Source organism: Bacillus rossius, chromosome 1 (genome assembly GCF_032445375.1).
Source record: "Bacillus rossius redtenbacheri isolate Brsri chromosome 1, Brsri_v3, whole genome shotgun sequence".
In the NCBI taxonomy this organism is placed as follows: Eukaryota; Metazoa; Arthropoda; class Insecta; order Phasmatodea; family Bacillidae; genus Bacillus; species Bacillus rossius.
In genome coordinates this window covers 179,818,155-179,834,744 of record NC_086330.1, presented here as the reverse complement: position 1 = coordinate 179,834,744, position 16,590 = coordinate 179,818,155, and the positions used below count along the sequence as shown (strand labels likewise).

The 16,590-nt window shown below is 36.5% G+C and overlaps 1 protein-coding gene across 1 annotated transcript in view; it reads left to right on the top strand.

The window, feature by feature from the left end:
* Positions 1-16,590, top strand: part of LOC134527146 (semaphorin-2A) — a 666,670-nt gene that overhangs the window by 500,949 nt on the left and 149,131 nt on the right. The window contains exon 4 of the mRNA XM_063359535.1: positions 6,526-6,633. Within this exon, the coding sequence (XP_063215605.1) occupies positions 6,526-6,633 (108 nt within the window). The remainder of the gene's footprint in view (positions 1-6,525; positions 6,634-16,590) is intronic.

Sequence of the window (16,590 nt, the reverse complement as noted above, 5' to 3'; positions counted from 1 at the left end):
ATGTTTCACAATAAATTAGCGGCTGAAATCAAACAGGATACACTTTTGCTTTTTAAGCAATAAAATGTCTCACGCATTGAAAAGTTTGAAAGCCTCTTTGATCCATCGTTTTTGTGACACGATGCAGGCCTATCTAAATGCAATCTTTGATTACTGAATACAAATGTTGAATGCCAGTTTATCTCTTTCAATAGAGGTGATAAGAAAGAAAAATCTAAATTACGATCAGCTGTCTGATATGAAGAACAATTTGGCACAGTAATTGTGGTATATATATTTTGTGGTTTGTGATGTAACTTTGCAATTCATAACATGCTGTTTGTGACAAGATTGACTGGATTCTGTTTAGTTTTATGTATGCTCACTCTCAAAAATACCTTTGGGAAATAACAAATATTTTAAGCGTGTGTAAATTGGGCCTAATTACTTAACTACACATAAAAATAAACAAACACGAGTGTGTTTCGTCGGGCATTATAACCATAACTTACCTACATTCTGAAGGTTTTATGTTCGATGTAGGGCAGGTTGTGTGTCAGCCTATAATTTATTCAAAGTTTTTTTCTGACCGTATTATAAGCAACGGTGTGTATTTATACTACCCACTTCAATAATGATTAATATACGTTAAGAAACCTAAAAATAAAAATAAGTTAACAAATTTAAGCTAAATATTTCGTGTTTTATAAACCTTACATTTTCAATTTTTTTATAAATGGGTTACAAATAGTATACATCAGAAATAAATAACTATATAAAAAGTTGTCTCTTTTTTTTCGACCACATAGTTTGTCCATGAAATAACAACACTGTACTGATGTTACCAAATTAATCAAACAGCTATGTCTATGTTCAATAGACCGAAAATCTGTTTACCGGCAAGTAGTAAGTACATCAAAACAAAGTTCCTTCCACATTTCCGATGAATTGCTTTCGGTCTACTGAATGGCACTCTACATACTCGAACTTGACAAGCTACAAGAATTACATAATATTATCATTATGATTGATTTCCATTTGTAGGTTCGTCCATTTTGTGACATTTATCGCCATTGATCGAGTTTATTGTTTCACTAATACTTGAAGAATTTAAAAAAAATATATTTTTTAAATTTTATTTTATAATTCAAAAAAAACGCATGGAAACAACTTTTAGAAGTATTATATGGGTGTCTTAAGGTGCCCCACTTATTTTCAAATCAGCGTTCATCGAAACATTCCTACAAAGAGGTCAGTCTTTCATCTGCGCGTTCTTGTTGAAGTTGATATTCTTGTTCGTGCACGTGTATCTCGCATTAATTTATTCGTGCATGATTCATTAGGTCTTTTTGTGGCCGCAGCAAAAAAGGAACCTAATCTTATACATACTTAAAACTGGCCAACTACTCGTGCCTTAGGCCTATTTCACACAACCCCGAACTCCGGCTGGACATCACCGTGCACACGAGAGCAGGTTACAAGAGCACGAGACACCATACTTGCCCGGTGAAGTTGCCGTGGGGAGCCGGCAAACAAGCCGGTGAGGGCAGTGGGGCTGAGAGGTGCTGGAGAACACGTGTAGCCGTCACGTGTCGTCTGTGTTCTGTTGAGACAGAGACTGGAATACTGGAAGATTAGCGACTGAGAGAAAAATGAACAAAAAAAAATATAGAAGATGTAAGATGTTTAAGGAAAATACCGAAAGATAAGAGGAACTAAGAACATATAAAGAAGTGAAAGTATATAAACAAGTCATGGAAGATAATTTTATGTGAATTAAATTATGATAATGTTACAGACATAGGAATAGTACAATAATTGAGAAATGAAAAAAAAAAAAGATGAATATGATACTCGTTTGAGTACACCACCATATCCGACGAGAATAGGTCTAAATATGACACGGCTATGGACATGGACATAAGGAAATGTTTATATCTTGTTTTAATTTAAACGTCTTGGAAAGGAAGTATGAACGAAATTGGACAAAATTTCTGTGTGAGAAGTGTGAACTGTGCCGCCAATTATTATTTTTGGCACAATTCTAAATCTGAATTTTTAGACCAGTCATTTTTTGCTGCTAAAACTTAAAACTTTTTCCGCCTCCTGTACATTCCCTTTTAATCTTTGTCAGGCCAGTCTCCCCAATGCCGTTCCCAGAGATAGATCTGATTTTTGCCGAGCCAGTGCGAGCCAGACTATGCGCTCATTTTATCTCTGCCTTGACGCACAGCCGTCGCCTGTAATTCTCCTCCGAGACTTGACAAGAAGTGCTATGTCCTTTCGGTCCGGAAGCCGAAGTCTCCCCACTTTCTTTCGAAAGCCATCGGCTGTTTTTAATTACGAGTCGCTACCGCCACGAAATACTTCGCGCCGCGAGAGCAGACTGACAACAATATATCCTTGGCGAGCCGCACCACAAGACTTTAAGTATGGTCGTCGTTCAAATATGTAGTCAGCTAGGCAAGGGATGGGTCCAAGGGCCGGATGTGGACATAACACCACCCTCAACTCCCTTTCTGCAGCAAACAGGACGACTAAGGCACCCTGACACCATGTTAACAGCTCACCTTCGGCCAGCGAACGTCAAATATCCAGTTCTCCAGATTTTTTTTTTTTTTGTTATGTGTACAGCGTAACCATTAGATCACTACGTTGAAAAGATTGGAACATCCGAAAATTTTCTTTACGGGACTTCAATCACTCTAAGTGCTAACTCTGGTATTGTTTATGTTAAACTTTTTATTGTTTTTGACCTTGTTTATCCATGGTAAATGAAACCTAAGAGTCATTTTCTAATTAGGGCCGGCCTATACTTTAAATGATGTAATTTTAATATATTTTAATATAAATAATAAACTTAATATATGTGTCAACCAATTCATTGAAGGTTCTAATTTTAATATATTTGTCAATACGTATACGTAAATTAAGTTATCTTTTTAACCTGTTCGTGGAATTCATGTTTAGTTGTTTTATATTCACGTAATTAATAGTACAATAAATATAGAGGCACTTATATTTAGACGGAATCACGTTTTTTTATTGTTTTGCACTTTAAAACTAAAAGATCCGCCAGTCTCCTAAAGTCATTTTAAGGGGACATTTAAGTAGGTTAAACAAGTGAAAAAGAGAGTATATGTGTGTAGCATAACCAAGATCAAGAATCAAGAAAAGGGATAATATCAGTGATAACAAGAAGACCCCGTGTGGAAAACCAGCAATTAAGTGTGAATAAGGACACAAGAGAATCGGATAATTAGACAATAAGAATACCTCTAACAGGGATGAGATGTATGTGGTGTATCATGAAGTGGGTTTCTCGTGACGAGCTGCGGTGGACGGACGTGCAGACTGACTCGGCTCGCGCCGCCGCCGGCTGGGTTTCATCGGACAGCCGGGTTAGTGTGGAGGTTGTCTTTACCCTGGATTCTGACCAATAACCACTGGTATTGACGTGAAGTTGTTTGTGCCCCAACCCACTTCGCTACGCAAATAACGGATGTCATGACAAATTTGGTAAAATTATATGCAATTATACAGAATGAACCATTTTCCCGTAGTGGTATACTATTACTGTTCACTTTACTTTCAAAATATAACGACATCCGCAACAGTTCCTCGAGGGCCCCGTCTACCAAGATTTGAAAACTGCTTAAGATATCTCAGTGGGATCTGTTTACGAAAAAAAATATAACAATAATAAGGATATTCCGAGGACGGATGAGTACTTATGTTTCTGTACTTCGTTTTTAAAATTTACTTCTGGAAGACTTAACTGAAAATGGCTAAAATGCGTGTTTTCAGATTAACTTTTAAGCATGAAACACCAGGTAAAGATTCTTGAAAGCACACAGGAGCTTTGCATTACACCTATTTCTCCGCCGTGTTAATTTATGGTTACCGCTCAGATCTCATAGTTATACTGTAACTGTAACGACGAGAATACGGCGCTCTAGTTGACAGCCTTGCGCTGAGAGGCGATACCGCGCTGGAAGCACCAGTGAGCGTCGCCCTTGTTATCCTGCCTCAATAACAAAAATACACCCTTGACCCGACGGGCCCCTTCAATCTTTTTTCCTTGGTCCGAATGTTACCTCAGTACGTAAACAACACATAAGTTATAGGCACGCATTTGTATTTATTTGTATTTGTTTTATCTGTTATATATATATATATAATTATACACACACATATATGAGCAGTCCAACTAGTAAGGAATATTTTTACAGTGGTTTAGCAGAACACTGAGATGACCTTCATTATCTTCTTCCAGCACTTTTGGTCGTTTGCCGTGCAGAACCTGTGTTGCAAAATTTGTACATTCAGAAGTCTTTATTATTTTTGATGTGTAACATCTTAGCTCTCGGTATACGGCATTTGGTGGGAGTAATTTCGTGAAAGCGACGGAAGTCAAGGGACGGAAATGTGTAACAGGAAGCAGGGAGAAGCGCGCGGTGCGGCCTGCAGCTGGCGCTGTGCTGCAGCTGTCAGCGAGCGCTAACACTTCCATGGAGTTTAAAAAAAAAGAGGACGGGAGATTAACAAAGAAGATACAACTGTTTACCGTTCGTTCCTCTAACATTAGTCTTGAACAACGCGACGCATTGCCATGTGGCTTTTCTAATACGATATAAATACGTTATGTAATATTAGTGTAATAAAAAATTATAAATACAATAATTTTATAAGTGTTGTATTAACATATTCCCAGGGACTGGGTACCCAAGAGTCTTCGAAACGCCTCCATCTATCTCAACAGTAATCGAACCATCACTGCTCTTAAGCCTTCTTGTACCATGACCATCCACTAGTTACGGGGTGGAACATTTGATTATGTTGTTTACTCTTATGAAAAAATGCATTCACAACAACTTGTTTACATGTCTCAACTTGTCTCACAAGTTTCAATCCTTGAAGGCTCGGTACCGAGGTTAGATGTTAAACATCACTCGCGAGTACTGAAAGACTCACTAACATTTTTTTATATACATATTCTTATTTAGGAAACTGTTTGGAACTACTGTTTCACTTGTCTGTGGAAATTTATATTTATAATAAAATTTAAAATATGGTTAAATTTACGTTTATCATTGGTAAACGCAAACAAAATATAGTAAATGTTTAAACTAACCTATATTCAACTAGTGTTTGTTAGCTTTGCTGTTAAGTAGTATCCGAAACATGCACGTAAGTGCTTCTCGCTTTTGTCATTATGGGAGCGTTTTTTTGTTAATATCGTGTTTTTATCTAGGGAAGGGCGTGATTGGGTTCACGTTTTTTTATTCCTAACAGTACGGTACTGATATTAAAAACAATCCTTTATTTGATATTACTGCTGTGTGATAATATTGTCATAACCCACGATATGATCGGGATCGTGTTTTATATGATGTTTTCTTCTAAAGCTAGGTGCATTTTATTTGATTCAATGTTATACATGCACTGTACTGTTGTGTACTGTTGTTTAGATTTATTTTATATTTATCTTTTTTCATATTAAATTTCTATCAGTGTTCCATGTAGCGCTGGTAATATATAAATATAATGATTAATTTAGCTATTTTGTTGTTTGTTACCATTGCAAATGAAATCATTATGTTCGTATTGAAAATAAAATAAAAAAGTTAATCAAACCTGTTTTCCACATATTGGTAAAACAAATTCATACCATTACATCAGAAACATTATATCTGATAATTAATTATTTAAAAAAATACTAATTGAAAAGTAACGCACTGCTTTTATCGACTGTGTTCTGTTTGATGGAGAACTCCGCAGGGGTCACTGAGGTACAAAGCATTGAGCGACGAGCTTTTTTTTTTTTTTTGCTGTTGAATTTTGGGTAATCTCGGTCCCGAAAGTACCGGGAATTTCCGGTACTTTTGAAATAGTAAAAGAACCGGGAATTCAACCTTGATTCCCGGTTCTGTTGGTATTTTCGGGACTCTACATCGACAGCATATTTTTTTTATTAATTGTGCGCTAAGGTTACTTTAATTTGCTCCTCTCCTCTGGCGGTTTGATGGCCTCCAAGAGCCGGGGGGAGGGGGGGGGGGAATGTAGAGTCTCCCGCGCTGTCGCCAGTCGGTGCTCGGACTGCTGTACTCTGGTGCCTGTGGTTGGCAAGCCAGTGGTCTTTCAATAACCACGATTTTATTTTACTTTTGTTGTGAGATAATAAATATTAGTTTGATAATAACTCTGCGATTTTTCATGCGTTAAAACAATTTTTTGTTTAAATTTTTTTAAAGTTAAAAATTGGTTGAGTACGACTGAGAATGAATTGATTTGTTCACGATAGTAGACTTTTTTTTAAATAAAAACATTTAACACAAATGTTTATATTTTTACTTTTGGTCACTAAATCTTTATTATTCGTTCTAAACTAACTATAACTACTTCAATCACCGACTGCTGCATCATTAATAAAAAAACTGCCTAGTACCGAAAGTACTGGGATTGTCGGTTCGGCCGAAGACTAGCACCGGAAATGTCCGGTGCTGAAGCTGTGCTGCGTGTGACGGCGCCTCTCTCTTGTTGCAGCACTTCGACTGCCGCAACCACGTGCGCGTGATCCAGGCCATCGGCGACGGCACGCGCATCTACGTGTGCGGCACCAACGCGCACAACCCCAAGGACTGGGTCATCTACGTGAGTGCCCTTTTATTGCATTCTGCGCGTGTTTTGGCTACAACTGCGGCTGCCACTTCTGTCTCGGCTTCATGTAAGACGTCTGGAAGGACAGACTTAGACCAACATTTAATTACTGTGAGGCGAATTGATTCACAAATAACATCACCAGCATGTATTGAACTTGGGCCACTAAAGGTAAAAATCACAAAATGCTGCAGCACATATATACCATAAAACTATAGAACAAAACCTGGTATGCTAGATTTATCTCGTTACAATTCAAGCATTTAATCATTGAAATTCGATTCTATTATAGTACACTTATTTCGTTATAAATGGGTTCTTTTGATATAAACAGTTAGGCGCATACTAGCAATTATAAAATTTAAAATTTACAATCAAGACTAGAATGCCCCAAAAAGGTAAATACAAAAAAAATGCGATAAAAGGCGAAGATAAACCAATGCAATAAAAGTCATTGAAACACACATTACACGCGCAACTCTCCTTGCGTGTATAAATTTAACATACAATATTAGCGACGAGGTCTAACATTACTAAAAATTAGAAAGAAAAAAAAATATATATTTTCTTCGGAGTTGAAAGACACGTGAACAACGAATAAGTTCATCATTACGTGCGTTGATAAGAATGACTAAGAGATTTAAGTACTTCTTAAGCCACAAGACTATTTCTCGCAAAAGTAAGTCTATAATAATTCACTTTTTAACGTGCACTAACATTCATTTAGCATGCATATATGTCCATTTGGAACACGAGTTAACGCCTCCACACTCTTGTTTAATTACGTCGCAGAACACAACTATTGCGAACTTCTTTGCCTGTCCTAAAGTCAAGTTCATGTTCTTAGAAGGTACCGTGAGGCTAGGGATTAGCGAACCTATAGCTACCTTAAGACAAACTATATTGACTGCTATAGTTTGCAAAACTTAGTCCCAGTAACAGCTAAGGCAAAAAAAAAATAGCTGCTGATGTGCAAAGAGATTCGTGTCCAACCATACTATAGCCAAGTAAAAGTTTCAGAAAAACCAAAATGTTTTTGATGGCTTCCTAAGCACTTAAAATGGCCATCGAAACGAAAATCAGTTCAAAAGTAGCCCCAGCAACTTACGCTGTAATTGCAACAGCTTGTAACGGCAGGCTCAAATCACAGCTACCTGAAGCGGGCTGGCGAATAAAAGTTAACCACCACAGCCGATGCGTGTGATAATTTTAAGTTAGTTCCAACACACGCCAAACACAGCCCAATTCCCGTCTGCAAGCGCATGATGACATTGCTTACTTTTTATATACTTATAATTCTGACGAATCTATTACTGCATGAATTTTTTTTTACTTAATGAGACATGCAATTTTATTCAGAGTTACATTTAATTAGTGAATATCTGTTACTAAATCAGCACTTACAACAATTTTATCATGTGGAATCCTAACAAAAGATATTCATTACTAAGTCTATTACTATGTCTTGAGATGGCTGAGAAACACTATCATGCAAGACGAACTTCATTCTCCTTGATGTCTAGCGAAGCCCTCCTATTTCGATTGTGAATGAGCATCCCGCATCCCACAAAGAAAAGGTAACTTTCTGTACAACACAGCATGTGGCGCCAACTGTTGCAAGAATCGGAACTACTTGCAACTTTGCCATGTAGCCTTGTAGACTCGCAACCTTGTAGAAGTTGGAACCTTGCAGACTCGTAGCCTCGTAGCCTCGTAGCCTCGTAGTCTCGTAGTCTCGTAGTCTCGTAGTCCTGTAGCCTCGTAGCCTCGAAGTCTTGTAGTCTTGTAGCTTCAGAGCAAAGTTGCCTTGTAGCCAAATTTTGCTTGAGTAGTTACGCCTAAGACAGCTGGAGCCGATGACTTTTCGAGCCAAAGACTGTTGGGGGCATTGTATCATACCGCATCTTGCGATTGATCATATCCTTGTAGTGACAACTTATCCCTGCGACGAGATCGTATTCCTGTGACCAGATCGTATCCCCACTGATTTGAATGTTTGTGCACATGTACGAAATTTTCGTTAAATGCGTGTCCTGTGTATGTATTGCATGTTAGTTGCGTGTCCCGTGTGGATATTGCTTGTCCATAAAGTGTCTTGTGTGCGTATTGCGTGTCCATCGCGTGTCCATTGCGTGTCCGTCGCGTGTCCAATCTGTGCATTGCGTGTTCATTGCGTGTTCATTGCGTGTTCGTTGTGTGCATTGCGTGTATTTTGGGTGTTCATTGCGTTTTCAATGCGTGTCCAGTGTGTGTATAGCGTGTCTTTTTTTGTCGAATTTGTTTTCTTTTTTGAATGTGCTTCCTTTTTTGGCCATGGTCCTTTTTTTCTATATCCATCGGCAAGACTGTAGTCAGGCCATTATAGATCTCGTGGTTTGGAGATGCTTGGTCTATACGCCTGACATTGAACATGAAATGTTTAAAATGTTGGTCGCGTATCGGCGAATAGCACATATTAGTTCGGAGACGCTTGGCCTATGTGCATGAATTTGTACATTAACTGTTTAAAATTTTCGCCGAAAATCGACGGAAAATACCTCTTCACTACTGACTGGATGTGTTTGACCACCTACTGGGCACCTGGCTACCAACTGAATGTGGATGGCCACATACTGGACATGCGTTCCTGACCACTGAATAGACGTGTCTGGTCACCAACTTGGTGTATAGCCTTTCTAACCGACTGGTCGTGCGTGTCTGCTAACCGACTGATTTGCATGGTCACCGACTGGATGTAGCTGGTTAATCGGCTTACATGTGTAAATGCGCTGAAAAAAACATGTCAAGACAAGAAAAGGACTCGATTTGCCTTCTCAGAAGACCGTAGACATAGAGAATAGATATATATATTTTTTTGTATTTGCAGAATTTCTGTAATAAAATTTTTATTTTGTTTTTTCTTGAACCTGGATTTTTTTTTGGCAATTTATATAAATTATATTTTATTGCATCAAGCAAGGATCGAACCAAGGACAGAAATAAATTTAATCAGTCATTATTTTAACAAATTATTTTTAAACGATTTTTGGCATTTTTCCCGAATGTCTAGCTTATTAATTATAGAATTTCAAGATGGATCCCAAATGATAAGCTAGTGGACGCCACAGTAATAAATGATTCCTGCACACTAGCGGTCATTATAAAATTTATCACACTTTTCAATTTGGTTTCCGTACATTTTAACAGTGTGTTGAAAGGACAGTTTCCTTGTTTACGTAAATCAATGACTTTGGCACTGCACAGTTCGCTCACAATATGTTTCTGTTGGTCTCCGAGGACGTAGAATATGTCGTCTTCTGGGTCGACGAGATCACACAGCACAGAGTTCACTTGGACATAGTCTAAATCACCGGCATTCCACGAGAGTCCGTTCACTTCATATGTCAGTTTACGATTCTCGCTTTGTGACTTTCTGTCTAGTTCAGTCCAGTCACACGGTGGTTTAAAAAAATGTATTCGCTAGTCTTGACTTCGTCACCTCCGATGACAGATGTCACGGACAGTTGCTTCACTACGGGCCCCTTTTGGGACGTAAGACACTGGACGTTGACAAGAAAGAGTGTCATGTCATTACTCACAGTTAAACACATACGACGAGGCTGGAGTGACGAGACTAAGATGCTGGCTCTGCAAATGCTGGAGTGGCACCTAGATGATGTCTGCGGCACGGCGCTCAGGATCTAGGCTGCTGCTGCTGCCTGCACGCATCTCGTCGCTTCTTGCACCATGACTTCATGTGTGGTGTGTCGGGGACGCTGAAGCTTCCTCTGTCGCACTCGGTGCAGCGCAAACAATCTTGAATGTCTACATCTAGTTGCAGGTACAGCGGTAGGAACTTGTACACATATCTTATCTCGTGAGGGGCGTAAACTAATATGTCGGTAGCGTACTCTAGCAGACGAAAACAATATGTAGGTTCAAATATGGCGGCCTCCAGCAGGCGAAAACAAGATAGCTGTCATATATGCCTTGGTATTAGTGGTGAGAGGTCAGACTGTCCGGGGCTTCTGTAGAGGAAGGATCTGTCGCTATTTTTAATCAATTTACATAGCCGTGTTCGAACCGAGAACCTTTTCATATTGTTTTTATTTAAATTTTATGATTTAAATTTGTTATGAATTTAAACTATTTATTGATTTTTTAGCTTAAAATTTACTGATTTTAATGATTGCGACTATAACAAAAGTTCAACGTTCCAAAATCAAAGACGGTGGATGTGACGAAAGCAAGGATTTTTTCTAATTTTAATCAAATTGTAATTTAGATTTTTTAATGTTGTAACAATAAATTACATGTTTGCTCTCGCCGGGAATCGAACCATGGACCGAAATCGATTAAGTAACTAAAAATTTGAAGTAAGCGATATATATATATATTTTTTGGAATTTTTTCGGAAGGTTTTGGTCGAAAATGAAAGATTTCATGTTTACCGTCAAGGTCAAGGTCAAAGCTACCCACCAGAGACTTATTGGAGGCTTACCAATGGGTTATTTAAGTCTCAATGGTGAATTTTCATTTTTTTTTAATGAAAATGTCTTTTGGGGTTATTCGAATTCAATTTTTTTTTTTTTTTAATTTTTGAAGACAAAAACGTGAAATTTTCCCTCGAAACGTGATTTTTTGTCTCGAAATAAGGAAATGTCTAGGAATTATGAGGAATTTTTGAGGTAATTTGACACCAAGATGGTCGTCATGACTTCACAATCCAAAATGGCGGACTGGCAATCACAATCCATAGCCAAAAGCCAACCGCAGTATTTGCATTTACATACTACTTACTGCTTTCATTTTAGCCTGCTAGTCACTGTTCTATTTTTTAACATTTTCCTCCTTGTTGTATTATGTACTTTCAAACTGATTCTAAATAACAATTATAAACAGTTAACGTGCATTTAAACCTGGCGTCGATTAAGGGACACATCCAATCGATGTGCAAATATGAACTATGACATTAATAAAAAATAGCATAAATGTACAGGAAATGGTCATATAGTCCTTTCAAACTAGTAATTTAGACATAAATTAATACATGTAGAATATCCTTTCGTCTATAAGTTCTGGGTTAACATACCGTGTATAATCCAAAGATAATGCATACATAGAGGATAACTGCTTGGATATCGGACTTTTGCCTTTCCAGTTCGTGGCCAACGGTAAATAAAATGGATTTATAATAAAATTAAAGTTTTCAGCATATGTTGTGCTATTCTTTATCGTACACCATATTTCTTTAATTTTATTTAAAGTATCTACAAGTTATTTATTCGTTCGGAAAAGAGTTATTGATTTGTGCAATACTTTATAACTATCATTTATTTTTATATGAATAGTGTAAATGAAAATGTAAAAAAAACACTTAGGCTTAAGAGGTTATCATTATATAAGTGTAATTTATTTTTGATATGTGAACACTGTGATATAAAATGTAGGATAGACTCCGTAAGTGTAATTTATGTTAGATTTGAGTGTTATTTTTTCCTTTTTCATTTATTCAGCGGGAGATCGTTATCTTACATTATAAACCTACATATATTCATATGGTTTATATAATTTAAATTAGTTAAATATTTATTTTCAAATGTGTGCTTAATATAAATTAGTTAAGGTTGATTATATGTCCGGTGGAGCTTGTACTAGGAGAACCAAAATTTATTTAGTATAATTTCACTTATTTATCTTTGGAAATAGATATTTTCTTCTTCTTTTCTATCGTTATATTTTTGGTAAATATGTAGTGTACGGATTAGCGCCAAAAAAAAATCGTACAAATATAAAATAACTTTCATTATATGCTCTTTTACGTCCTCTTTTCATAACCGCCTGCGGAGATAAGAAATTCCAAAAACTTTAGGAGATATAGAATTTTTTAATTTTCATATTTGGGCAATATTTGTTAAAAAAAATTTAAAATTCCAAAAATACCTTTATTCTGTGCTCTTTAACTTCCTCTTTTCATTAAACCCGGCGGAGATCAGAAATTCCAAATACTTTAGGAGATATGGAATTTTTTAATTTTCATGCTGTGCACTGATGCGGCGTTAAGGGGGAAGACTACGATTCACTCATCCTTCTGGACATACCCGAATACTCACGTTGGCAAGCCTTCTTTTCTCAAAATTAGCAAGAAGTAATTAAAAATACTTTAAAACATTGTGGATGGTTGGTTATATTAGGTAAGTATAGCTACATTAAAAAAAACTGTAAAATCATTTTATGGTTGCTTAGCAAATAACTTTTTAATATGTAGCTATCCAGCGCTAGGAAACCGTTTACATGATTTCGCAGTATTTTTAATGTAGCTATCCTAACCAAACCAACCATCCACAATGTTTTAAAGTATTTATAATGTAGCTAGCATAACCTAATTGACCATTAGTTTTTATGAGTTGCATATTAATTTACAATAAACAAAAAAGAAACCGAAGATGCACGATCGGGCGTTTGCCTCTCGTCTGTTGAAAGAAGGCTTGCCAACGTGAGTATTCGGGTATGTCCAGAAGGATGAGTGAATCGTAGGCTTCCCGCGTTCACCATTGTTGCTTGTTTACAAGTATGACTTTTTTTTTTTTTTTCGCGACGTAGTTGAACGACTACATCACGTAAAAAGAAAATTACGTGAGTTCCTACTGTTCATCCTTTTTCCCGGTTTGTTAGGTCAGGTCAGCTACATTATAAATACTTTGAAACTAAACAACCATTAAAATTAATTTTTATTATTTTTAATGTCCGTTCAGTTTCAAAGTATTTATACTGTAGCTGACCTGACCTAATCTACCTTTGTCCCGTTTTGTTAGGTCAGGTCAGTTACATTATAAATACTTAAAACTATACAAGTAAAATTAATTGATATTATTTTTAATTTCCGTTTATTTTGAAGTATTTATAATGTAACTAACCTTACATAATGAAAAATTTCTGTTATTTAGGCATTCACGCACACACGGCAAAATATAAAATGGCGTCTGTTGAATGATTACACAGGGCTTGTATTGCAAAATAAGAACGGTGATATCTCCAAAAGTAATTGGAATTTTGTATCTCCGCAGGCGGTTATGAAAAGAGGACGTAAAAGAGCATATAATGAAAGTTATTTTATATTTGTACGATTTTTTTTGGCGCTAATCCGTACACTACATATTTACCATATTTTTTTTTGTTTTATTCAATATAATTACTCTAGTCATATTTGTCTTTGGTCAGCGGAAGTTTTAAAAAAAGAAAAAAGAACGGATTATTATTTCGAAGGAAAAGTACAGCTATTAAGTTTTGGTCTATACCAGAATGACTTTTGTGAAGTAAGCTGAATTTCCACATGATTTAGTTTTCTTTGGAACAAAACGAGTTTCTTCAGTTTAGGGGCTCATTGCATTAATCAAGAAGTTTATTAAAAATTTTCGTGTGTAAATCATCGGGGAACTGGAAAATTACGACGGGAGTTCTTGTGTCCGTACCAACGTGTATTCCAGAGGATACTGCATTCCCGATGTGTGTTGGTATCGATGTTGTCTACAATATCCCCGTCATCAACACAATTTAGTCATCGTACTATTTAAAGGTTGTATTGTACGGGATTCTGCAATACTCAGTCAACAACGGTGAGCTATCCACACACAACAGAGTCCCCTCAATATAATAAGACATTTCCCTGGTATATGACGGCAACTGCAAATTTGAAGATATACCTTTGTCTTGTGAATGACCTGTAAAATCAGTTAGGAATACTCAGTGGTTATGGGTGTAGTGTCTCAAACTCACCGCATATATAAGAGCTAGCAAGTGAAACAAGAATTTCTACCATAAATTATATTAACTGAGACTCTTATAAAGGTATAAAGTAAAATTATTAACAAGGTTCTCTTGATACAAGTTTCACTAGAATATTCATTGCCCTTTATAATATAATTTCTATTAAATAATGGAATCATATTATTAATGTACAAAATGAATTAATATAACATTTCTTGCTTTGATAAACTTACACTTAAGTTTGGTTATTCTAATATTCACAATTAACAACATAGCCAGTGATTGATAATTTATTTTTATTATTTTTTGTTAATATCGTTAAGGTTAATTTAACAGTGAATTGCATATTTGTTTTTGACAGCATCACAAAATTTAAATATTTTTCAATCTGGCATAATTATTACCTGTAGAAGAACATTCATTACATGGTGAAACTTCAAATTTTACTTAAAAAAAAGAAAAGAAAATATATAAATGCTATAACATAGTAAACTTTCTATAGGAAAGATGTTTTACATATGTTTAATGGCGCACCAACGTTCGGCTCGAGTTAGTTGGATATAATTACATGTGCCACATCCAAACTGTTAATTGAAGCATCAAATATGTCTGCTCGTCAGTTGGATGGAATTACAGACATATCCAACGTCTGGACTATCAAATTCATACTAGTCCATACTACCTTTTAACTGATTTATTGTCATTTCAACTTAAACAGAATAAGCTTAAAGTCATGTCTTCTGATGAAGTTAGTTATTTTTTGAGAAGGAAAAACTAACAACGATGAGGAAAGGAGAGAAGCTATGTCTGATACTTCCAGTGCTAGTCCTGTATTAGGTGAACACGAAACGGTAATTCAGCACACTGAGACCATGACAACAGAACCATCTACTTCAGTAGATAATACAAATACCACTAACATCATAAATAATACAAGTGATAATCTTGTCACTAGAGATGAACTCGGACAGATATTACGACAGTTAGCGAAAGTCACGCGAACATACTGAAGAATTAGCACATAATCTATCAGAACATTCGCGTGAGATCACTGAGAATATAAACCGAGGTCTTACAACATTTAAACACACAAATACGTGATAACAGTAATGAGATACGTAGACTTAACGAGTCGGTAACTTTGAAATTTTCATCAGTAGACGAACAAATGGCAGACGTGCAACACAAATTAGCTACAAATGAAACTGTGTGTACCGATAATGCTAAACATACTGCACAGGAAATAGCTATAGAATATGGACGTACAACAGAAAACCAAATTTCAGGGGTAGTAGCGGAACTACAACAACATAAAATAGCTGCGACGAATGAAATTAGAAACGTAAACCAGAGAATCGATCAGCTAGAAAACCAGGTACAGAGTATTTCGTTACAATCTTCGGACGTACCAACTGCTACTTCTAATACGACAATACCATTAGCATCTCGAGACCCGTCTACGTCAATTCCGGTACACAATGTTACATCAGATAATAGTACACGAATCAGGACACTATTTACTGTGGAAGGACAACCCATCATCATGGTAGACCCTACTTTAATTATGAACCATCAGGAACGAAACTGGGCAGAGGAAAAACCAATATTTTCTTCAAAATCCAATAAAAATCCGCGCAAATTTATTAAGACATTCGAAGAATACGCGTCGAGATTTAATCTTAACAGAAACTGGGAAAATTAGATGCTTAAGTAGTTGTTTAAAAGGCAATGCTTATTACTGGTGGGAGATACACAAGAATAATGTTAATTCATATGAAGAATTCACACGGGTATTCCTACAACAGTATTGGAATGCTAAGTGTCAGGGCAACTTGCGTGCCCTATTACACGGAGAGAAGTTTGATCCGAAGAAGAACCGTTCACTAGAAGCACACTTGAGCGATATGTTTGAACGAACGAGATATCTTGATGTAGATATGGGGGATAGTGAATTTATTGCTATGGTACTATGCCAATTACCGATGAGATACCAGTTACATTTATCTGGTAGAAACTTTGATAATGTATGTGAATTCCGAGAACAGTTATTAGCATTTGATCGCTTAGATAAGCAAAATCGTGCAAGTAACAATAACCGTGAAGAAAACGAAAAACCGCCGAATACTTAACCTAACCCAATATATCAGCCCTGGAATAAACGCCGACATGATTCCAATCAAGATAATGGTACTCGAGGTATACCAC